General features: G+C 35.6%; 1 protein-coding gene across 1 annotated transcript in view; it reads left to right on the forward strand.

Annotated features, from left to right (window-relative positions):
- Nucleotides 1-26,222, forward strand: part of MROH9 (maestro heat like repeat family member 9) — a 147,517-nt gene that overhangs the window by 120,500 nt on the left and 795 nt on the right. Inside the window, exons 14-21 of the mRNA XM_087418321.1 lie at nucleotides 952-1,089; nucleotides 2,615-2,735; nucleotides 8,824-8,961; nucleotides 10,851-11,027; nucleotides 13,512-13,664; nucleotides 13,767-13,883; nucleotides 14,398-14,500; nucleotides 24,655-24,717. Of these exons, the coding sequence (XP_087274447.1) occupies nucleotides 952-1,089; nucleotides 2,615-2,735; nucleotides 8,824-8,961; nucleotides 10,851-11,027; nucleotides 13,512-13,664; nucleotides 13,767-13,883; nucleotides 14,398-14,500; nucleotides 24,655-24,717 (1,010 nt within the window). The remainder of the gene's footprint in view (nucleotides 1-951; nucleotides 1,090-2,614; nucleotides 2,736-8,823; nucleotides 8,962-10,850; nucleotides 11,028-13,511; nucleotides 13,665-13,766; nucleotides 13,884-14,397; nucleotides 14,501-24,654; nucleotides 24,718-26,222) is intronic.

Below are 26,222 nucleotides of genomic sequence, written 5' to 3' on the forward strand. Positions count from 1 at the left end.
GGGTAGAATGCCTTCAGAAAAGTAGCTATCTTAAGTATCTAGAAGTTAGCTAGGACCTTACCTGAGTATGCATGTAGTGTATGAAGAACCACTCCCACATTCCTGCCACAATGGGAGGCCACGGGGGGGGGGGGGGGGGGGAGAGAAGGGAGAGAGTGAGAGAGAGAGAGAGAGAGAGAGAGCTGAGAGGAGCATTAGACCCAAAGCCAGACATATTCCAGCTCTGCCGTTTACTCTCTGATACTGATCTCTCAGGGCAATTGTACGGGTGAGATAAAATAATGTGCACAGATGTGCTCTGTGAACTGTAAAGTTGTTTTGTGGTTGGTGATATGATATGTAGGCTCACGATAGCCTGCAGTCATTCTGTCCACGTAAGGTGAGGTTCAGCTTTTCCCTTTGGCCCAAGAAGTACAATTAGCTTTGGGAAATCTGGACCCAGTTGTCTGCTGTTTGCCCTTGTCTGGTAAGGGCAAGGAAGCCACTCCTTCTAGGCCAGGAAGAACTCTAAATCGCAATCAGTCCCATTAAGATATTCAATCCACTCTCTGTCCTCCAAGCAGACATACACCAAATCATTCCAAGTAGATGAGAATATATTATATTTATTTAAAACATCCAAAGAAGAAAATCAACAAGCACCTTTAGCAAGTCATCACATCATCACATCATTTAACATCTTTTGCTAATAAGCTGTTATTAAGCTAATAAACTAATAAGCTGCTCCATGATTAATCCTGGATATTACAGGCTACAATTTCAGTTTAACTCCATATCTCATGTACTGTTAATGAGGGGAGATGAAGGACATTTAGAAGTCTCCTTCCCTTGAAACATCCCCTTTCCCAAAACCTACATCCTGCCCAAGATGGAATGAAGAGGCAGGTCACATGTACTTAGTTATATGCAGCCCACTGTCAGGTGATGACTCTGCTCTCCTTGGGGCCTTAGGTATGCCCAGGATGCCCTGAGAGTTCTGCTGAATTGTTCTGGACTGCAACAGGTGGATACTGCTCTAGAGAAACAGAATTGCTGGACCCAGTTTTCCCAAGAGCTGTTTGACCATTCCGGGGTCCACCTTGTGGCCAAGTAAGAACAGGCATAGGGTTCTGCGTAGGGTTCTGAGTCTCCATTCCACCTTCTCCATCTTTCTTCAATTAAGCCATGTGGGAATACAGTCAATATCCACTCTGATATCCAAATCTCTCCTTAGGATCTGAATTGGCATTTGATTTCCACTTCTTTTCTTATTTTGAGGGATTTTTATTTTGGGATAATTTTCCCTTTCCTTACCTCTTACCTGATGATACAGATACCCAATTATCCTCCCTCCACAGAAGGTATGAAGATCTGGAGATGTGGAGAACTAGAGGGGAGTCTGCTTTTTCTTCCCTCTGCTGTTAGCTGATTCCCGCTCTGCGGGCATCAGACAGTTATAAATATGCTCCCACTTCAGAGGTCTGATGAAAACCTGTGCTCAATGAGACAAATAAACTTGGGAAAGTATAATGGAAGAGGACTTTTATTTTTCTTGTACTAGAAAGGGTCTACTTAACTCATTAGTGAATAGCAAGCTTCTGATTATAGGGATCAGATTTTCTGATCAAGAATCAGGATACATGGCCTTGACAACACAACAGAGCATTTGAAGTTGTGACTGACCCGGAAATACAGTCTATATGGTCTCTGAGCTCTTGGTGCTTTTAAAACAGCATCTTATTTGCGTACAGGTTTCAGGAACACATCTTACTTTGCAAAAGTATAGTACAGCTGCACCCTGCAGGTGGGTGCAGTGAAGAGTCCCTCTATCCTTAATACTTTTGGATCTTTTTACTCAAAGTGTGGTCCACAGACCAACAGCAACAGCGTCAACTGGTAGTTAAAAATACAGAGTCTCATGGCCCACTCCAAACCTACTGAATCAGAATCTGCACTTTAGCAAGATCCCTGGGTGATTTGCACACATGTTAAAGTGTGAGAAGCACTGGTTGGGAATCCCAACCTGGAGTCTTAAAATGAAATCACTGTTACATCATCCTTCCCAATCCTGTCATTATCGATCTGATCCAGGCCAACATGGCAGGACAACTGTGAGCCTGGCCACTGCCCAAGTGTGTTATGGAGAACGGCTTAGTGAATAAGAGCTCACCATCTCTTCCCGTGAATAACCCAAATAGACCCAAACCCTCTTCTTTGTTACATCATTCAAAGGAAGGACTTGGTTTAAAACCACAAAGGTGACCTGCGTGGCCATGTTGGATTGCCAAGATATTTATCTTCCACTATTTATCTTCTCCCCCTTTGGTCAGGCATTGATGGCAATATAGGGCATTCTGTCCTGTGGCATGGGATGGGAGAGCCAGGAAAGGGGAGTGACTTTAAGGAAAGACATTGTCAGTGATCCAAGTGTATATAATTCCTGAGAGTCTGTGCATAATTTATAATGGGGCTGCAGTTCACCTTGGATTAGGGAATATTAGAGAATATCTTTCTTATTATGTGAGTGGTATAAGATATGAGAATCATGATTCTCTCTTTACTACCATGAGAATTTACTGATCTAGAAAGTGTTTTCATCTTTTTTGCTAATTCAGTGCCTTATTCTCCTTTACAGAACTCTCAGTGAATATAACTTCCCACAGTTTCCAGAGACTTTGCATTATCTCTACAAGCTCTCGGTAGAAGGTCCTAGAAGGTCAGAAGACAGTGTCATCACAGTAATATTCCTCACCCAAGTGAGTTTTATTAGGAGACTGTGAACAACCGGGTTCCCATCCCCTTTCCTTATCCAAACTTAAATAGACACCCCAACCTTTTATCTCCCTCTCTGAATATTGATTCTTACCAAGAGTTAAGACAATGACAGATAACTGAAGTTGAGGGGGTGAGATGGAGATAGACCTGGACTATAGGAGGGTTGTCCCTTAGCCTGCTCTAGGATTTGGCTTTTGTCGTTTCCTAGAGGAGATGGATTTGCACAAACACTAATTATTTTTGTAGTATCAGTTCACATGTTTCTGCATGCTTGTTAAAGTATATCAAGGGATAATTGAGTTTACTAAAGATATTAACTATAATATCTGGGATCTAAATGATGCCTCAGACCGTCTGGAACAAAATAAGTAATGGGCCAGATAACTAGGTAAAATAAAGATGTGGAACTATTTTACTTTGTATGTGAATATTACATCATATATTGTAATGCCACACTAGAGTCAAGCAAATTGAGGATGCCCTTTGCTTGCCAAAGACATGTGGAAAGGTCTATAAATTGAAATTATCTGAGTCAAATCTAATTTTTCCTTAAAATAATATATAACAAGCAAGTATTGATCTAAGATGAGATGCCAAATATTTTCAAAAATTTGACATGATTTCAAGCATAGTCAACAAAACAGTTGCTAAACTATAAAAGACACACCTGTACACTATACTGTCCTTTTAAAGCTTTCAGTAGGATACATAAATCAGTTTAACTGAATATTGCAGTAGCAAATCACCAATGTTTTTCAAACTTACTTGATGCATTTGAATCTCTCATTATTTTTATTTTATTGTCATTTAATTATGTACAAACATTAAATAGGTCTAAATATGACATACATGATTGCTCCCATAAAATAATACATTCAAAGAAATTTACAAACTCATAGATTTATAGAAGCATCATTAATATGACTGATGATGTTTAATGAAACCCAATTGTCTCTCTCACCATGAATTTAGTGCTTACTGCTGTTGGAGATTGGCATCTATGTCCTTCCAAGAACTCAGCAATGACCACATTCTCCCGCCACTTTCTCTAACTGGAAATTCTGGGCAATCCTCAACTGTCCAGTTGACTGTGAGGTCTCTTGGCCTTTAGTTGTTCTGACCATACAATCTATGCATTTTACTTTATTTTGGTTTTATCAGCCAGCAGTACTTAAGATAGTACTATGGATGCTTATGCCATTTATTTTTATATATATATTTGTTATTTCTAATTTTCTACTAACATAAATAGCAATAGAGTTTACATCTTTGTGCCGAAATGTTCTTTCTTTTAGTATTTTAGATAATTTCCTGTTAATAGATTCCAAGAATCTGCAATAATACTTAAAGGGGTAAACTTTTTCAAGGCTGAGGATTTTTAATGCCAAGCTGATTTCTGGAAGGCAGTGCCCACCAATGCTCCCCACACAGTTTGTGGGAGTCCTCACCTACTGCACTCTCGCCACCAGTGAGGAACTTTCCCATTTGAGAGGGAGACGTGATGTCCTTGTGGGTGATTTGATTTGTCCTTAATTTTTAAATTTTTAGAGAGGTTGAACATTTAAAAAATATAATTATTCATAAATTAAAGTTCCGTATTCTGAACAATCTGATCTCTCCTTTGCCCATTTACCTATTATGGTCTTAGTGTTTTTCTCAATGAACTTTATGATTCTCTCTCTGTCGCTGTCTCTCCCCCTCTCTCACACACACATACACACACAAATTTGTGAAGGATATTAAGTGTATTATACATTTGATTATAATGCCTGTTGGGAATCAGTAACCAGTTTGTTGTTTTCCTTTTAATTTTATTTATGGAATGTGATTTGGTTTTTTTTTTGGTGAGGAAGTTTGGCCCTGAGCTAATATCTGTGCCAATCTTCCTCTATTTTGTATGTGGGACACCACCATAGCATGGCTTGACAAGCAGTGTGTAGGTTTGTGCCTGGGATCCAAACCCGCATACCCCAGGCAGCCGAAGTGGAGCACGTGAACTTAATCACTACGCCACCTGGCTGGCCCCTGGAATGTGATTATTTTTCACGAAAATTAAGCCTCAAAAAAACCTACCCTGGCCAAAGACTTGACAAATATTCATTTATATATGATATATGATATATATATGTATATATTTTTATATACATTTTTACATGTAATTTTGTTTCACATGAAGTTTATATCATATACCATGAAGTGAGGATCTAACTTTAGTTCTTGCTAAATAATTAACCACCTATCCCAGCTCATTTAATTAATAAGCCTTAAATTCTAGTAATACTACCTTTATTAATTTCATATATGTACGCACATACACACACACACAAACACACACACATCATAGGGTCTGTCTCAGGTTAATCTACCAGGTTCCATCTGTTTTTTCATTCCTGTGGAAGCATCACACTGTTGAATTATGGCAATTTGCAAGTAAATTTTAATATCTAGCAAAGAAACTTCCCTTCAACTTTCTTCTTTTCAAAATTTCTTTAGTCCTTCCTATATATTTGTTCTCCTAGTTAAATTTTAAAATAATTTTGCTAGGTTTAAATGAAAAACAACCTTTTGCTGAAATTATGATCACAATTACCTTAAAGCTATGAGCTTCTTATGAATATTTGATATTTTTATAATATTTTCACTTCTCTTTATTCAATATTTTGTCATTTTCATATAAATCTTACGTATTAATTTTGGAATTATTGAGTAGCTTGTATTATTTTAAATTGTTAGTGAGAATCTGGCCTTTTTCATTAGATTTTCAAGTTCATTAGTGCTGGATGTTCAGGAAAACCAGTTAAATTGTATTATCTTGAATTCAGCGACTTTCCTGTGCTCTTATAGTAATTCTAATAATATTTTAGTTGATTCTCTTGGGTTATCTAGTCCTATGATCCTGGTGTTTGAAAAATAAGCATGATATTGTTTCCTCTGTTCAAATCATTACTTTTATTTTCCTGAACCGTGTTTTTTGCCTTGGCCTTTACTTTACAGTTCCGTCTTATGAATAATCTGATCTTTCCCTGCCTATTTACCTTTTATGGTCTTAGAGTTTCTCTCAATGAATTGTATGATTTCCTCTCTGACTCTCTTTCTCCCTCCTACATACACACACACATACACACACACACAAACACAATTTGTGAAGGATATCTAATAACTTATGAACATAGTATTTTAGTAGTACATCCTTAGCAAGATATATTCTAAGGAGAAAATAATCTGTAAAGAAATACTCACTTTAACTCAGGAGGTTTATTGATATTGTATGTTGATATCATAATTTTAAGACTATGGTATGTATTATATAGCAGAAAGCAAATGAGTAAATATATTAATGCTATTAGGTACCAAGATTTTCCAGGTAACAGAAGACTGGGGAAAACATAAAACTGTAAAAAGTTAACATAAACTGTTATATTAGATTTGAATTGAATATATCAACATTGACAAAATAAATTCATGACTAAAAAAAAAAGTATTTTCCTAGCTCAGGTAAGTGTCAAAAAGATATGCTATTCCAAGAGCAATGAGTACACTCTAGTACCCATGTCTGATGGTTTCTGAACACCATTGCTCACTAAAAAGGAAACTTGTCTCTGAAGAATGGTTGATTTCAAGGGACAAGGAAGATATAAGATGAGCCTGGGACATCTAATTTTTTCACTAGCAAAGATGTGCTCAAAGGTAAATAGGTCAGGTCAAAAGGACACAAGAGTCAACTTAAAGAGACTCCTATTGGCCAAATTTGAGCATCAAAGAAATAGTAACTGCAAATAATTGTAATATGTTGAAAAAAATTTTTTAAATGTGTGAGTCCTTGGTGGTACTCAAAATTGGAGAGCTGGAAGAGAGAGAGACAGACAGACAGATGGATAGAGACAGAGACAGAGACGGATGCCAGCCGGTAAATGTAGAAGGAATGCTAGAAGTAGAAAATCACCATTTTGCAAGGCCCAATGTAATAACTGAATGAAGAAAAAATCATCAATGAATTTTAAAACCAATAAGACAAAAATTGTTGGAAAATAGAATATTCACATGGTACCAAGATATCACCCCACAGATTAGTTACTAAATATAAAGGGAAAATGTGCCTTTACATTTTGATGTGTAGAGATCACTCAAAAAGAATTGAACTTGATCCTATTTGGAAATCACACACTGATAACTATCAGTCTTCCATTTCCTAATCTATTTCAATCATCTAACTTTCTTTGCTTCATGACTGAAACGAAGCCCCAACATGTGTAATATGGAAAAGCTGCCCCAGAAGATTCTGGTGTGCATCCTTGGTTCAAGACCACCGGCAGAGAGTATGCAGTATCCCCTTTAAATTTTAATCTACTTCACGCTTTTTTCCTCAGTGCTCATTTTTCGTGTCCTTTTTAATATTATATTGGTCAAAATCTATATTAATGGTTTTCTCGTGCGTACCAAGCATTAGAGTTATTAATTCTACTTTTTTTGTTTACAATTCAATAATCTCTGCCTGTATTATTTTCTTACGCTAATTTTCTTTAACACTATTTTATTTTTTGTGGTATTTTATTTCTTGTAATTTCAGGAAATAAATAACTTCTTCATTTTTAACATTTCTTTTTGAGTAAAATCAAGTTATGCATTTACTTCCAACTACAGTGTAGATATTTATTGTATTATATAATCTTTTACTGTTTTTTGTTGTTTTGTAGGAATCCTTATTGTATGTTTGATTTCTTCTGTGGTTTATAATTTTAATGCACAAAATGGGGAAATGTTCTCTTAAATTCCAAGTACTTATTGGCTTTCTTGTTTTTCCATTTAAACTTTCTTCTTGGTTTCTTATTTTATTACATATGCCATGGTTTGTTTTTTTTTTAAGTGCTTTTGAAATGTTTTACTTTAGGGAAGTTGTTGGGTTTTTTTGATCTGGTATTTAATTTGCATGAAAGTTCTTTGGGATGTTGAAAAGAATGCTACATTCTCTCACTCCTTCCCTCCTTCCCTCTCACTCACTTTCCCTCCCTCTTGTTCTCTCTCACTCTCTATTTTTCTGTGTACTTGATCTGTCTTGGTGATATTTTAAATTCTTCCATGAAAATTAGTTTTTTATAAAACTGTCATAGTGTTTCTAAGAGATTTTACAAATATGTATATTTTGGCTGTTAGTTATTAGATGCATAAAGGCTCATGGTAATCACATCTTCATTTTGGGTATTAGCTGTTGAAGACTAAAACTTGTTAACCTGGCCTCCAGTCTTCCCTTCCCTTTCTTCCCATCACTCTGGCCTTCTTTCAGGTGCTCAAACACACCCTGCTTCATCTACCTCAGGGCCTTTGCACATGAGCTACCCGCCTTGGAGATATCTCTCCAAACACTTTATCTGGCTAATGCCAACTCTGCTTTCAAGTCCAAATCCAAATATCACTTTTCATTCTAAATTCAATCTATACTACACAATCTAAATTCAGTACTCCTTTAAATGTTCTTGTGGCATCTTGTAGCATTCCTTTTTAATACCGATCACAGTTAGCAGTTCTCTTTTCACTAGAGTAGTATAGTATAGTGTGTTATAGTATCATTGTACAGTATCAGTCTCTCCAGCTAGTCTATAAGCTCCAAGGTGATGGATGGAGACTGTTTTGCTCGCTACTGTATCCCCATTTACAAGGACGGTGCCTAGCTCATAGTAGGCATGACCTCCCAGCATATATAAACATTCATGGTCAAGGAACTCTCCCACCTGACTACAACCTGGGAGAGAGAGGTAAGTTAAATCTGGTCACTTGGTTTCCAACAACGGACAGAAAAAAGATAAATAAATAAATATATACATACATATAAATATATAACATACAAATAATAAATATATATATATATAAAACAAAGCATCTATTTCCTATTATGATTGCTACTTCTTCCTTCTATAAACACAGAAATATATGTAGGAATACGTATAAGTATTTGGAGTTTTAGTGTGACTTGTGTTCCAGTTCTCTTGAAAATGTCTTAATTTTTATAACTGAAGCAGAAATTGTACATTGGCCTTTACTCTACTTATGAACTTATTAACTGTGCTCTTTCAGCTTCTGAATAACTTCTTCAAGAACCCATTCCCGGAAGAATTTTTGATTCTCTTCAGAAACTGGGTCAAAGACTCCAATCCTACAGTGAGCGAGCTGAGCCTTCAGAAAATTGCTCACCTGGCACCAGTTATCAATGAGGTACGTGTGTGTGTGATTTGTCTCTGCCAGCACCATCGAAGTCATAGTCTGAGATTAGATATTATTCAATATCCTTACCAATAAAACATTGATATTTTTCAGTTTCTGTATAGCCAAAACAATATCAAAACCTGATACTTTATCAGTAAGGAGACTGGGTTGAGTGGAAGGGATGTGTTAAATCAGTTTAGTGGCTTTATCACCTCATTTACATTTTTCCCAGAAGATCATTCACTACACTCAGAATTTATCAGCATTGCCCAACACGAACACTGTTCTTATAGTCTAAACCACACACATATGCGTTAATTTCCCCTCCAGCGTACACACATGCATACACATTAGTTCCTATCTCAGAGCACTTGCTCAAGCTTTTTCTTCCACTCGTAACACTTTCTTCCTTCACTCATACATATTCACAATTTTCTCCCTTTTCAATGATCAGCTCAAGTCAAATTTCACTGAATATTCTGATCTCTAGCAGCCTCCTCACTTTCAGAGCCACACCAACTACGAGCAATTGTTTTTATAACATTTTGTATCAGCGGTTCTCTCCATATGATTCTTGAACCAGCAACATCTGCATCTCCTGGAAACATGCTAGAAACACAAATTGTCAGGCCCCACCCCAGGCCTGTTAGAATCAGAAATCCTGAAAGTGGGGCCCATCAATCAATCTGTGGTCTCAAAAGTCCTCCAGGTGATTCTAATACAGGTTAAACTTGAGAACCACTGTCTTATATTGTTTCCCACTGAGTCACATAAATACTTCTTGCCTTCCAGGAAGATTGAATCTAAGCATACCCCTATGTTTTGTAATTCTGTTGTAAATTCCAAAGTACTTTGCACTATGCTGAGAGTGCAGATGGTCCATAAATCATTGTTGATTTAACAACAAATCTTTGTTTATCTATTAAGCATAGTCTCTGAAAGCCTAAAGCCTGTCAAGGGACACCCATTTTGAATTTAGAATGAAATGAGCCGTGGTCTATTTGCTTTAAATAAATCATACAATTCAACGTACCTTTTTTTTAGTAAACAGCAAGTTATTTATTGCCTTGTCTAGCACTGTTCCCAATGTTATTAAGAACTGAAAGGGAGATTCTGTGCCAGGGTTATCTAAGAGAGGGAGAGAGAACTAGTGGAGAGTGATCTGAGCTGAGGTTTCACCTACTATGGGTAAAGACTCAACTTTCCAGCCAGACACAAGTGGCCTCTGGCTATTATTCTTGCAAATAGTATTTATTTATTTATTTTACTTCTTGTCTTTCCAGCCTTTCTTTCTCTTCTTTGGTGTCTCCTTTTCATGTTTTTCCTTGCCTTATATTCTTTGGCTCTGAACTGCAATTTACTCCTATGACCTGGCTCAGCAGCTCAGTGTCTCTCATGTGCAAACAGGTCACTGTTTAGAGGTCATACTGCCAGTGGTGTGTTGGTAAATGTTTAACAATCAGCTTCCTGGAAATAAGATCAATTTCCCTGGTGTAAATACTCCCACCATGGCTGATTTTAAGCTATCAAAGGGATGTCATTAAACATGGAGTTGGGAAGAGATGCACAATAGCACATCATTATTTAATGTTACCACCATACTGATACAATACATATAAATAACCTCAAGGGCATATAAGAGTAAAACATAGCAAAAGAAACAGGAAGTGGTAAGTTGTGAGTATTTACTACCACTGTTTTTATTTATTTCTAAATTCATAAAATTTAATTTTTAATAGTGACTCTTTTTAATGATCAGCTTACAAAAGTTTTGACGGTTTGAGAATTGACTCTTGTGAGCCAACTCCAGCACACTGCGCAGAGGTGTGCACACGAAATGCTGGCTCAAGGCTCCTTCTGGTTCCAAAACCCCACCATTGTTTTCCTTTTATATGTAGATAGAAAATGTCTGCAGCTTATTAACATCCATCCTGGATGCCTTCCTCTCCAAAGACAAGACTGTTACAATTCAGGCCTTGCTCACCGTTCGAAAACTTTTAGACAAACTGGACAAGGTGACCTACTCCTCTTTGTGTACCAGAATTGCTTCCAGCTACTGTCCTCTGATGGATCATGTGAGTTACACAGTAAGATGTGTGCGATCACTAGGTTTTATAGTTCAGCTGAAGCCCCAGCTGAGGCAATGGCATTACGTCCCAGAATGAGGCAACAGAAGATAGTCATTTTGGGCAGGGCCACCATTTCTTTTCCAGAGATAACAAAATTAGTCAGATAAGCACTGTCTTTTTTTTTTTTTTTACGAGAACCTGGAAAAGTCTACCTATAACAAAGGAGAATCAAAGAACAGCCTCCGTCCTTGGATGAAAGAGGAATGGGAGCTTAGTGGCTATATACTGGTTAACTCTGGATCTGAACTGACTGGGTTCAAATTCCCATTCTGCCTCTTACTAGCTGTGAAATCTTGAGCAAGTGGTTCAGTATCTTAGTGCATCAGTCTCCCCATCTGTAAAATAGAGACAGTAGCAGGTGTATCATGTGGGTTAGAAATAACGTATGTAATGCCTCAAACGTGTTTGTTATTATCATATAAAAGTATAATTAAAAAGTATCTCATCAGAAAGTTGTGCATTTTGAAAATTCTCATTTTGTGTGGTAATAAGTGTGTTCCAGAAAAGTTAGATGACAGTAATATATTTTAATAAGCAAGAACACGTCAGTATGCCATGGGGAATCTATTTATTTTTATTTTTAAAGATTTCTATAATAAATTGTTTGTGAACCAGAGAATTATTTCTTAGTAATTTATCTTGCCAAAATTTATGTTGTTAGTTATTTAGATTTCAATGACAGGCACAAAATTATTAAATTATAGAAAGTAAACAATTTAGTGGCAAAAATTATTTTCATAAGCATAATAATAATAATAGTAATAATAATATTGGCTAAAATTTATTGAGCATTTACTGTGTACGAGGCACCATTGTAAGGGATTTACATGCACTATCTCATATAATTCTCTAAACAACTCTTTTACTATTATCCAGTTTATATATAAGGAAACTGAGGCAAAGAGAAGTGAATATTTGGCCAAATTCGCACACTAATAAGTAGTTGGAATGTCCATGTAGAAAGTTATTTTCAAAATGAAATCATTTGGCGGGGGAAAGCCCCACTAACTAAATAAATAATCAAACCAAACCAAATGCAAAGAAGAAAATCAGAGAGAATAGAAAGTTATCAAGTATCAATTTACCCTACGTCATTCCTTGGAGGCAGAATATTTGAAAAATGTTAGGATATTAATGAAGCTATGTTCCTATGTTTCTCAACATTAAAAGAAAAAAAAAAAACTTTCATCAAGTTTGCTAAACCTATGGGGGACAAAACTGGGATTTCAATAGGTATGGGGCACTCCAGAGCTCTTTCCACTGGTCCATACAGCCTTTCAATGGTTGGCACATCTTCTTGGAGTCCGAGAATACAAACAGGTAGCTGACAGATCAAAGCAACTTGCAAGTGTGTTAAGTTTAGCTCTCAAACAGTATAAGTCCGATATTCTTAAACTGGAATATTTCTCACAAAAATCTGAATTGTGAGTGAAATGTCAGAAGATCTGGGAATACTGGAGCCCACAAACCCACTTGGCAACAGTCTGCGGGAGCTGAGTGCCCTCTCTGAGAAAGACCAGGGCTCTCCTTTGTCCCAGTCTCCATCGTCTCCCTGCTGTCCTTGAATGCCACTCGCTTCACTCATTTACATCACCTATCCAGCCCCTGTGACATATGATTTGACTATCACTGCTTTAGGTTTAGGCTTTGATCCCCATAATTACATCTGAAAAGAACATATGAAACCATATTAGCCATTTATATTTTGTTGGGAATATAGTTGATATATTCCTGAGAACAGAAAGGAAGAGATAAAAAAAAATCATAAACATTTCTTAAAAACTGGAAGGTGATATTATATTTTTAAAAATTAACTTCTTCCTCTGACAATTTTTCAGAAGAAGAAATTGCAGTTTTTCTCTTCTAGAATCTTTATAATCCAATCAACTTCCTATTTGGCATCAGCAAGCCCTTGAAAACCTGGTTCTATGCCAGTATGCAAAGAGCTCCCATTGGTATTCACTGGCAACTCTGCAAAGGCCTCCAGCATTTGAATACAGCATGGTTACTTTAAAGTATCTTTGTAGAAATTATCCTCAAGTTATACAGATTATTCCAGTTTATATTTTTAAGACATTGTTAAATACCGTCTTCCTAAATTTAAGAAACTTACTTTCACAGGGGATTTTTTTTAGTGCAATTTGAATTTTGGTAAACAAATCTTATTTTAAAATCAAAAGAAGAACTGACCAGTTAGACGACCCAATGTGGATCTTTTCTAAAAATAAATGATAATAATTTCATAAATATGTGCATATGTACATATACATATATAGTATATATGCACAGATAGTATATATACATATAAATATATCTAAACATATATATGAAAAAGTGATATATATATATATATATGTATCTCCCACTGCTTAAAGAAAGAAACCCCAGTAATATCCTCAAATGAGGCCGTTTTCTGTGTGCATATTCCAGAGTAACGGAGAGATTCGGAGTATGGCCATTCAACACTTTGGTGAATTGCTCAGGGACATGAGTCAGTACACATGGTTGCTGAATGATGTGATTCTTCGAGTCTTGGTGCCCCTGATCCTGTTTTTGGAGGATACAGAGACAAAAGTAGTTAAAGTAAGTCCTGTGATCCTGTGTTTCTTAGTTTTGCAGAGAACCACAGTGTTTCATGTAACACTGGATAAACGGATCCTCATTGACCTCTTTTCTACTTCACAGGCATGTAAATACACATTAGAAATCTGTGTCTCAGAATTAGGTTGGTCAAAACCATATTCACTCACTGAAGAGAATTACAATTTTGAGCTGCTGGTGATCAACATCTGTAACAGTCTCGTAAGTGACCCCTCAGTGTTTGCTACCATAAGAGTTATAGGAAGAACTTTAAAGGACACCCAAAGTGATGGAAAGTGTGCTGGGGACAAGAGCGGGTCTTGGAGAAGGAATGTGAAGAAAAGATAATAAATGAGTGATTACATCTAGGGCTTAGGACCAGAGAAAGTTAAAGTTTTCCACTTCCTTTTCCTCAAAAGAAAAATTGGAATTACTTTGTCACCACCTGATGAGCTGGTCCTCTGAAAACCAGCATGAACTGCAGTGATAGATAAGTGGTGATGGAAGAATGCTAACCAAAGGCTGGAAACACAAAGTTGGGCTTGGGAATCATATAATAAATTGAATAATATGTGCAAGCGGAAGGGTAAAGTTCATACATAGAAGTCCCCAGGTTTTAAATCAGTCCAGATTTGGTATAAGCAACCAAGTTCTTTTCTCTGGAAGCCTCTCTGGAAGGAGCAAATGTGCTTTTTCAACAATTGAGAGAGTATTTTTTTTTCCTTTTTATTCTCAGCGTCTTTCTCATGGAAGGTACATTAGAGATTTGATATCTGATACCTTAGGATTCTTGAAGAGCTCCCGGGCACATCTGAGGAGAACATCAGTTATTTTAATAGGTAAATAAAATTCAATTCTCGTTTCCTAATTTACCTTAACATGTGCAGAATAGGCTAGCAGCTGGAATTCCTCCTTGAAGAAACGATCATTGTCTTTGTTTGTGATGGACAGCACTTGTGATGGTGACATCTGTGATGCACAGAGGTCAACATGTGTGACGAGGAGAGGGTTCTATGTTATAAGACACAGTGAGCACAGCCGTGTGATTAAATTATTATACAAAGTGTAATCAACAGGACGAATTTCGCAATTTAAGGCGGTGGCAAACCACTACTAACTATTCCCCTTCACCGCTTAAAAATCACTAAACATAAGAATAATGAGAATAATAAAAATAATATTAAAATATACAAACACCATCTGCAGCAAAACTTGGGACATCTGTAACCACAAACTACAATAGATGAGGAAGAGCTATGAAATCTAGTAAAGTTAAAAAAATATGTAGAAGTAGGGGGAGTGCAGGAAGGTTCTAAAAGAAGACAACTGAAGTTTTTGATCTTTGACAAACCAGACCAGTTTTTTCCCACTAGATTCTTACCATGGAGATCAAAACTAATAATCTTTTATTTGGAATAATCGCACGTGAGTTCCCAACTTGGTAGTAGGATCTTCCCTTGACCGTATTTGGCATCATGGAGCATCAAGAAATGAGGAAATACATCGTCCCATCATACCTCTAGAGAGGAGTCTGTCAGTTAGTCAGGGTAGAAGACAAACTGAATTATGATCAGCACTAGATCTGTGTTGATCAGAGAGGAGTATAGGAAGACACACACACACAGAGTCACAGAAAACCTAGTGTCATAAGAACTTTATTTCAAACTCGAAAGAATTCCTGCTATCTTGAATTCTACCCTGGAACTTTCCACAAACGGTCCTGTGTATATAATAGTGCAACATCCAAAAATAAGTAATCAAAAAGGAAATGGCATTATCTTTCTACAGAGGTATTTCCGGGGGAAATGAGAGGAAAGAAAAACAAATTTAGAAAATGTTTCTACAGAGCAGATGAAGTTCATGATAAATATTTCTGTGAATCCAAAGCTTTTTGAAATAAAGATCTAAAGTATAGATAAGAGCACAGAGATCATATGACAAGATAGTGGAAGCACATGAAAAATAAGCTTTCAAGTATAGGGGGAAAGTGTAAGAAAAAAATATATAGCCCTTAGAAAAACTACATTGCTATCAGCAGAAAAGAAAATACATATTGTTGATAACCCAGTAAGAGACAAGGAGTACAGTGCTGAGAAATGCTAGCAAAATAAAATGAAAATCAGCAAGAAATGGTCTGAAAAATTAGGGAGCAATGAGAGATATAGATGATAGATGAAAGAAATGCAAATATGCATAAATGATATGCCTAAAGAAGAAAAATATACAATTAGAACAGAAAAATTATGCAAAGATATAATTTAAGAAATAAAAAAGACCTGATTAAGTGTACTGAGATGGTAAATAATTTTTCAAGAAATATTTTATATAGACATTTCCTAATACAGTTATGGAAGTTTAGAGTTAAAGAATTCTTTGAGCATTTAAGCAAAAAAAGAAGTCACCTTTAAGTTACAAAATAAATAACTCTGGCATTAGATTTGTCCACTTCAGTATGAAATTCTAAAATATTGTAGACTAGTGCCTACAAAATCATTAAGTGGAAAGAAAATTGTGACTGAAGAATTTTATAATCAGCAAAATTATATCCAACTATGATGATAATAGGAAAACATTTTCAAAAACACAAGAACTCAGGATGAACCCTTCTTGAAGATATCGTTGAAGGAAGGAATTCAGCCAACTAAAGAATGAAAGGATAAACTACTGCAAAAGGACATGCAATATCTACTTAACTGTGAACTTCCATTGCCCAATCCATTCTCCACCATTTTTTGTTTTTCTCTGTGCCTTTAGAAACTGACCTCTATGGTCTACACCTCCCAAGCTCCCCTGCCGGCTTGCTTCCAGGTTGGTAATTCATTTAATGGACGAGAGTATGCTCAATATTCAGTAATCATTGTGACAGTGCTATTCACGAACAAACTATCCCATCTAGAAAGCCCACTGAAAACTTGTTGAGAAATACTGATTTCAGTGTTCACTGAGTTCACTGAGTTCAGTGAAATTGTAATAAAAATACCAACAGATGATTTTATAGATCTTGACAAGTTGATTCCAAATGTATGGGGAAGAGCAAAAGGCCAGGATACTCCTGAAGAAAAAAATGTGGGCTGCTAGTCCAACGGTTATAAAGATTTATTATAAAGTTATAGAATTTTAGATAGTCTGTTACTTACCCAAGGAAAGACAAACAGACCCATGAAACAGAATAGAAAGTGTAGAAACAGATCGACACATATACAGAGACCTAATGTATAAATCATAACTGGCAGTGTCTATCAGATCAGAAATGATGGGCTGTCCAATAAAAGGTGCTAAGACAATTGAGAATACACACACACAAATTCCTACCTGACACTCTACACAAAAATTAATTCTAGATGTATCAAGCCATGTAAATGTGAAGCACGTATCTTTAAAAACTTTCAGAAGAAAATGTAGGATAATATCTTTGTAACCAAAGGTAAGCAAAATATTTCTAAAGACAAAAACATATGAAAATCAAGTAACACACTGGGAGAAAATATTTGCAATACATATAATAAAACATATTAATATCCCAAGTATATTAAGTATAATAACTTAATAAGAAAAAGACAAAAATTCTATAGAACAAAAAATAAAAAGAGCAAGAATAAATAAAAATGAAAACCATGCAAAGAAATTTCACAGAAGGGAAAACATGAATGCAAATAACCATGTGAGAAGATGCTCAAGATATAAATAATGAAAGGCATGCAAATTGAAACAGCAATAACATTCCATTTCACAATCAACAGAGTGGCAAAATTTTTTTTAAATATAGGAAAAGAAAAACTGATGTTAAAATTGAAAGTTTCTCTTTATCAAAAGACACCATTATCCGAAAGGAAAGGTAACCACCAAATGGAAGTTGTTTATAATACATGTATCTAACAAAAAAATCATATCAGGATACGTAAAGAACTTATATAAATCAATAAGAAAAAGACCACCTAATAGAAAAATGGATGATGACTTATACTTCTTAGAAAAGGATATCCAAATGACCAACAAACATATGAAAAGATATTTGACTTCATTAGTCATCAGGAAAATGCAAATTAGAACCACAATAAGATACCATTATACATCCAATGGAATGTCTAAAATGAAAAAGATTGACAATACTAAGTGTTATTAAGGATATGGAACAATCAGAACTCTCTTACGTGCTGTTGGAAGTGAAAATTCGTAAACCACTTTGGAAAACTGTTCAGCTGTACCTGTTAAAACTGAACACATCCGTATCCTGTAACTCAGGAATTCTGTATAAAAGAAATACATACGTGTTCACAAAAGAAATATGCACTAGAATATTCAAAGAAGCACTATTAGTTATAACTCAATCCTGCAAGTCAACAGTTAGATGAATAAATTGTGGTAGATTCACACAATGAAATACTATCTAGCAATGAAAAAGAAAAAATCTATAACTACATATGGCAAAGTGGATAAACCTTACAGTGTTGAGTAACAGAAGCCAGTCACAAAAAGAGTACGTACTGTATGATTCCATTGATATAAAATACAAAAACAGCTAGAACTAACCAATGGTATTAGTACTACAGATAATGTTTACACTTGTGGAGACTGAAAGGGAGCCCAAGAGGGGATTTTTGGGTTGTGTCTTGTGCCTGTGTCTTGACCTTGGATGTATTAGCATTTGAAAATTCCATAAGCTGTACATTTATGATACATGCCCTTATGATATGTATGTTATTAAATTTAAAAAGTAAAATTATATATAGACATACACAGATATATCATAGGGTTGAAAAAAATGTGGAGCAATGGGAATTTTTGCTGGTAATAGTGGAAGCAGAAATTGATACAAACATTTAGAAAATAATTTTATGTTATCTTGTAAGCTGAAGTTGAGTATAATGTCCCTATGACCCAGAAATACCAATTTTAGGTATACACCTTAGAGAAACTCCTACATAGGTGTACTTGGAGACATGTAAAAGAAAGTTCACTGCAGTATTATTTGTAACAACAGAAAAACTGGAAATGATCCAAATGTCCATCACAAGTAGGGTAGGTAAATAATTGTTGTATGATCACAAACGAAACATTGGATAGCAAGGAAATTAAAAAAAAAACAAAACACAAAAATGAACTATAACTCCACTCACCAAAATAGAATACCAAAAACCAAACATTGAATGAAAAAAAAGAATACATGCCACTTATATAAAGGTCAAAGCAGACACATCTATAAGTACATTACTTGGAAATTCATATTAATTTGCTAGAAAATGGTATGAAAAATCAAGGAAATGGTGAACACAAAATTCAGCATAATGGTTTACCTGGAAGGAGGAGGAAGGAAGAAAAATGTGTTTAAGGAAGGACATAAAAAGCACCGGTATTTTCTATTTCTTAAGCCTATAGCAGGGCACATGAATGTTCCATTTATTACAACTTTTTTAAATGTACAACTATTATATATACCTTTTTGTATTTATTATAGTTTTTATTTAAAACTTATGCTAATCTGAAAAATCGATAACTTTCCTATACAAAAAACAACATGCATCAGAAAACACAGTGGAAGAAAAGGTTTCATTTACAATGGGTGAAAAATAAAGAAGGGAGGGAAGAATGAGGAAGAGGAGGAGGAAGGAAGAAAGGAGAAAGGAAAGAAGAAGGGAGGGAGGAAGAGAGGTCTGTGGAGGGGGGAAGAGTCCCATAGGGAGGGAGGGAGCGAGGGAAATGAGAGAGGGAGGGAGGGAGGAAGGAAGGAAGGAAAGAAGACAGGAAAGAAAGAAGGAAGGAAGGACAGATGGAAGGAGGAGGGGAGATCTAAAAAAAACTTTAAAATATATGCAATATTTCTATGAGGAAAACTTGCAAACATTACTGAAAGACACAAAGAAGATTTGAATAAATAGAAAGGCATAAACCATATTTTGAGAAAGAAAGAGTCGAAATTTAAAATGTGCCAATTCTTTCCTAAATGAATCTGTATATAGAATGAGATACCAATTAAAATATCAATAGGGCTTTTTAAAAAAAAAAATTGACATGTTGATTCTAAAATTAATGCAGAATAGTTAATATGCAAGAATATCCAGGAAATTCTAACTGAAAAAAGGGAGAGAGAGAGAGAGAACCAGCCCTCTCAGATATTAATATAGCTACAGTCATCAAAATCACATGGAATGAATAGACAGACAAATGGAACAAAATGCGATCCAGAAATAACCCCCAAAACATGCAATATTTTAGCAAGTGAATCATTGGCTTTAACTAACAGTGATGAAAATATAGAATATTCCTTAAATGGTTTGGGGACACTTGGTGAGCCATCTGGAATTTTAAAAATTATTTAATTCCTGTCTCACTTCTTACACTAAATAAGTTCCAGATGGTCAAAAGCTCAAATGCTAAAAATGAAACCATAATAATAAATAAAACAGTGTGGAAGAATTTGCTTTATAATCATGGGGTAAGATCTTTCTCATTAAAAGTCAAAATCTAGGAACCATAAAGAAAAGACTGATAAACCTTGTAAAAAGTAAACATTTCTGCAAGGCAAAACTACTATAAACAGAGTCAAAGCCAAATTGGGATAAAATAATTATGACATTTATCATTTAGAAAGGATGAATTCTTACTGTCTAAAGAATCCTTACAAGTCCATAAGAAAAGACAACCCACTAGAAGAATGGATAAAGAACATGAAAAAAAAATATTTGGCTCATAAAATAAAATTTTCACAACTTCATCCAAAAAGTGATGCAAGTTGAAATAATGAAATGTTTCTATCCATCAAATTGAAAAAGATCAAAAAGTTTCATACTACACAGTTTTGTCCAGGTTGCAGGAAGTAGGCAATCATTTTACTGGTGAGAGTGTAAATTGCTACAATCTCTAAGAAGAACAGTTTGGTAACATTCATCAAAATGTGAAATGCATATTCTCTTGACTCAGTAAACTCCTCTTAAGAAAATTTGTCCTCTGATATACTCACATGTGAGAAATGATGTATGTACATAGATGTTCGTAGCATTGTTGACTTTATAATGCCATCCATCCTTAACATGTGGCTTTTATTCCCATTTGCATTTTCTGATTACCTTCAGCATTTTAATGGTGTTACACCAAGGAAAAAACAAAAAGGTAAAGGGCAGAAGGTGTGGCTGGATCAACCCAATTTTACAAAGTGTTCTTCAAAGTCCCAGCCAGTGGTTTATCTTACCCCCTCAAGGATCAGAACTTTCACAGTGCCGCCATTAGTTCCATGAGATGCTTGGAATATGGTTTTTTAAATGGGCAAGAAGGGGACAATGAAATTGGATTGGCAGCTAGAAGTGTATCACAATTGCCAACGTTTAAAATTTGAGTTTTTACAGAAGTATCTGGATTTCTAATTATTTTGCGGGAGGAAAAGGAAGATAAGGCTACACTGAACCTGTGTTACTGCATGGTAGCAGCCGAGCGGAGCCGACCATCAGCCCCACTTGTGGATGGAGCTTGTACTTCCTGTTCACCACCCTCCACACCGCCACCAACTGCATTCTTCCACATAGCTGACATCACACCCACGTGGGCCTTGTCGGCATTTTAGTTCATCTGCCATGTTTTTCAATACATCAAATTCTCTTTGAAAGTTCATTTGTGACTTTCAATAGAGCAATTTAATTTTCAGATGTTTTTGCCTAATTTTGCCACCTGTTTTGTTCCAGTGTGGCAATATTGTGTTTATGAAATAAGTTGCTGCAGTGTAAGAAAGACCCAAATAGAACCATGGCTTAAACAAGATAGTAATTTATTTCTCTCATGTAACAGTCCAAGTGTAAGTAGACTAGCGCCAGCTCTTTTGTTGCTCTAGCATTCTCATCACACGGCTTCCTACATCAGGTCCAAGATGTGTGCTCCAGCTCCTGGAACCACTTCTACATGCCAGTCACTTGGAAAGGAAAAAATATCAAGAGGTCGCACCCATCTCTTTAAAGAGCAAATATCATGCTAAATGATCATTAGCCCAGAATATAGGCGTGTTGCCACACCTAGCTGCAAAGAAGTTTTGAAAATCTAGTCATCTGCTAGGTGGCCATGTGTCCGGCTAAAACTCAGTAGTTTTAGTAAGAGAACTAAAGGGAAAAAAAGCAATTTGATATTAGGAGAAATTAATACTCTCTAGCATAGAAAATTTTCATTCATTTATTTGTTCCTTCGATCTAATTCTAAAAGGAATTGCATTGGATTACAAAATCAAGCAGGTGGAAAAGCATGCCAATTAAAGATACCCCTACCACACAGGCTTTTGTTTCAAGCATTATTCTTAAATTTTTAAGCCCATACTCTACCTGCCGACAGAGTATCGTGAGCTTTACCATCTGTAGATTGTATTATAAAAGTGATCGATTGTTGTGATTTTGTGGTCACTATTTTGACTGAAGCAGAGGCAATATGAAATACTGGTGAGAGTCAGATAAGCTTGCATTCAAATCTCAGAATGAACTCTACTAGCTATGTGACCTTTGCCAAGTTACTTAATCTCTATGAGTTTTGGTTTTATCATCTGTAAAATGAGGATAATAAGAACAGCCTCAAAAAGATTTTAAAAACCTATCTGAAGACATTGGAGAGCTTTTATAAAGGCAGTGATCCAGAACAGAAGAATAGAAAAACCAAAAGAAGTAGGCCTGATATTTGGAGATTATTTTTCTTTTTAGATTTTGCCAATTCTAAATGCAAAAATGGTAGTTGGAAGGCTGAGGAACTGTGCAGAAATTTTGGTGTCGCACTGAGCCGGACGAACAAAACTTGGAGTGGACTGAGAATGAGGAAGAACCCTGGTGAATACTTCCAGGCTTTTAGCTGGGATCCCTCATGTCTCCACCCTAAGAGTAAGAGTAAACGGGAAATAGACCAGCCCTTATAATGATTGAAGCTTTGAATACCTAACTCCCTGTGTGGATTAAGAACATATACCTCTACCCTAACTGCCTGCCCAAAGCAAAAAGATTCTCTCTAGGAGAAGATACATTGACCAAAGATTCAAATTATCTACACAAAATTTTATGCATAATAGCTGACATACAATCAAAATAAACTGACATATAGAAAATATTTTTAATTACAAGAAAAAAACAAACACAATAGAAACACAACTCAGGATATTCAGTTATTGAAGTTATTAGATAAAAACTTTAAAATAAATATGATTAATAAGATCAAAAGATTAAATTAAATGAGATGGAATACAGAACTCAATGGATGAAATTAGCAGCAAATTAAAAAGAGCTGAAAGAGATTTAGAGAATTAGATATCAGAATAAAATATTCAGCCTCAAGAGCAAAGCTTGAAGAGATAAAAATGAAAACTACAAAAAGAACATAGAATATAAGACATGATTAAAAGGTCTAACATATGCATTCTGTAAGGAGAGAGGGGAGAGAATGAGACAGAAGAAATATTTGAAGAGATAATGCCCAAGAATTTTCCAAAACTGAAATAAGGTAATAACGAGAAATAAAATGTGTAAGTTTGGATAAAAGAAAATAAAACTTTCAAAATTTGCCAATAAATAATTGCATATTTGGAACATTGGAAAGAATTCAGAAAAACTATTTGAATTAATAAATAAATTTAGCAAGTTTTCTAGGTACAACATCAATATATGAAGATCAGTTGGGTTTCTATACGCTAGCAATAAACAACTAAAAAATTGAATTTTAAAAAAATGCCACCCATAAATAACCATAAATAAAAAGATGATGGATTGGACTACATTAAAATTAGGGACTTCTGTTCATCAAAAAAAAAAAAATACAGATGGAAAAGTTTAGCCGTGGAGTAGGAGAAGCTATTTGTAAGGTGCATAACATTTTAAAAGATTAGTATCCAGAATATAAAATGCCTGCAAGTAAATAAGAAAAAGCCAGACAACTCAATATGAAAACAGGCGAGACACTTACTTGAATAGGCATTTCACGAAAGAAATATCCAAATGGCCAATAAATACACAAAACTCTTATGAATCATCCCTCCAAAAAACAAATTAAAATCACAATGTGATACTACCACCAAACCCATGAGAATGACTGAAAGGAAAAAAACTAACAATGTCAGGAGTTAGAGAGGATGTCGACCAATGGAAATGTTCATACATTATTGGTGGGAGTAAAAATTGGTACAACCATTTTGGATACTGTTTGGCAGTGACAATTAAAGGTGAACATAAGCATATCTATCAGCCAATAAATCTACTGCTAGCTGTAAACCAAACCACAGTGCATATAAATCCATACCAAAATTCATGTACAAGAATGCCCATAATAACATCATATCATGATAGCTGCAAATTGGAAACAACACATTGTCTGTCCATCATCAACAGAATGGATAAAAGATGCTTCATTCATAGGATGGAATATCATATAGCAGGGTTCAGCAAACTCTTTCTGTAAAAGGCCCAATAGTAAATATTTTAAGCCTCGAGTACCATATGGTCTCTGTAGCAACAAGTAAACCGTTGTAGGGTGAAACCAGCCAGACATAATGTGTAAACAAATGAGCTAATGAGTATGGCTGTGTTTTCAAGAAAACTATTCGCCAACCTCTGCCATGTAGCAATGGAAATAAATGAACTATTGCTATATTAAAGAACATGGATTAATCTCACAATATAATGTTGAGCAAGAGGAGGCAGACACAAAACATATTTTGAAGGGTGGGGTTGCAGATTGGGAAGGGTGTGAGAGAGGCTTCTGGGATGCTAGTAATATACTATTTAATGACCTAGGTGGTAGCTAGAAGTGTTCACTTTGTGGTCATTCATAGGGCTGTGCAGTTATGATTTGGGCACGTTTATACACATACATATAGCTCAATAAAAAGTTTTATTAAATAATAGTTATTTGAAAGCGCTAAAAGATGATTCAAGGATAATCTAGAGATGCTTTGCTTTGACGAAAGCAATAAAGATAGATAGATAATATTGGAGAATGTATTTTCATAATGTGTTTTGGGGTAACTTTAATTTTACTTTGTGCCTAGGGTACTTGGCAAAATTGTGCGGCCATTTGCTACACAGAGATGAAATTGAAGTTATGCTTGAGGGTAAGTGTTGAGGCTATAATGAAATTTTTATGCATAGGTCTAAATAAATTCACTATTGTGACTTGATTAACATATGAGTTCTGGAGGCCAGCCTGGTGGCGTAGTGGTTAAGTTCGTGATCTCCACTTGGGCAGCCCAGGGTTTGTGGGTTTGAATCCCCGGTGCAGACCTATGCACCGCTCACCAAGCCATGCTGTGTCGGCATCCCATATACAAAATAGAGGAAGATGGGCACAGATGTTAGCTCAGGGCTAATCTTCCTCACCAAAAAAACCCAAAAACATGTGAGTTCTGTAATGGTGCCAGGGATGATGGAAAGAGAGTGGTAGTGGTGGGTGGTGCTTGGGGGGAATCAATGGAAGGACTGGGTTAAGAAACATCTTTTTTTCTTTTCTATTCTCCCTCTCTTTCTCAATCTGTTTCAATTTCTCCATCTATCTCTCTCATTATTTGAGATCTTACTATCATCCTGGAGCCCTTAGGAACTACAGAATTGAGAATTCATTCACCCACCAAATATTTTCCCAGCATCTATTATGTGACAGCTTTATTCTAGCTGCTGAGGTGTATCTTCAACAAATAAAGCAAAGTCCCTTTCCTCAGAGAATTTACATTTTAAAGGAAAGCAATGTACACTTGCACCAGAGGGAATTTAAGAAGAGTAATGTTTATTCTATCAAAATGCTTAGATCTTTGGCATCTCTCTCTTAGCCTCTGTCTATTTCCCCATGGGGATCAGAATTACAACAGGTGAGGTAGACAATAGGGTGGCTGCCTTTCTTCCTTTTTTTTTTTTGGTAATAGAGTTTGTTTTTTAGCACAGTTTTAGATTTACAGCAAAATTAAGAGAAAAGTACAGAGATTTTCCACACACCTCCTGCCCCTACACATGCATAGCCTCCCCCATTAACAACATCCCCCACCAAAGTGGTGCATTTGTTACAACTGATGAACCTACATTGACACATCATCTTCCTTCCTTTTTCATTCATATGTTCATTCATTCACTCATTTATTCAACACATATTTATTGACTGCCTGCTAAACACTAAGCACTATAATTTTCCCTCCATGTCTCTCAGAATGTTTTTCTTCTTTCTTTCCTCCTCCTCTTACTCTTTCTCCTCTCTCTTTCCTAAATCTGTCCTTTTTCCCCCTCTCTATTTCTTTTCATTAAGAAAGAAAATAATAATTTCCCACAAGCCCAGTATCTGGATATAATGATATTAGCATTTTGGTATATATGTTATTCCAGATATTTTTAAAGAATATAAACTATTATATATTTATTTTTAAAACTATCATAACTGTTTCATAACATTTTTCACTTACTCATGTATCATAAACATCTTTTTACGCCAAGAAGTATGGATCTACATCATCACGTTAATGTGTGTGCTGTTTCATTTTATGATATTCCTAATTTTTAAACAGTTCCCTATTGATGAACATTTAGACTGACTCCAACTTTTTTCATTATTATGAGCAATAGTGAATCTCTTCAT

This window comes from Ceratotherium simum, chromosome 2 (genome assembly GCF_057802395.1).
Source record: "Ceratotherium simum simum isolate JZ-2026a chromosome 2, ASM5780239v1, whole genome shotgun sequence".
Classification (NCBI taxonomy): Eukaryota; Metazoa; Chordata; class Mammalia; order Perissodactyla; family Rhinocerotidae; genus Ceratotherium; species Ceratotherium simum.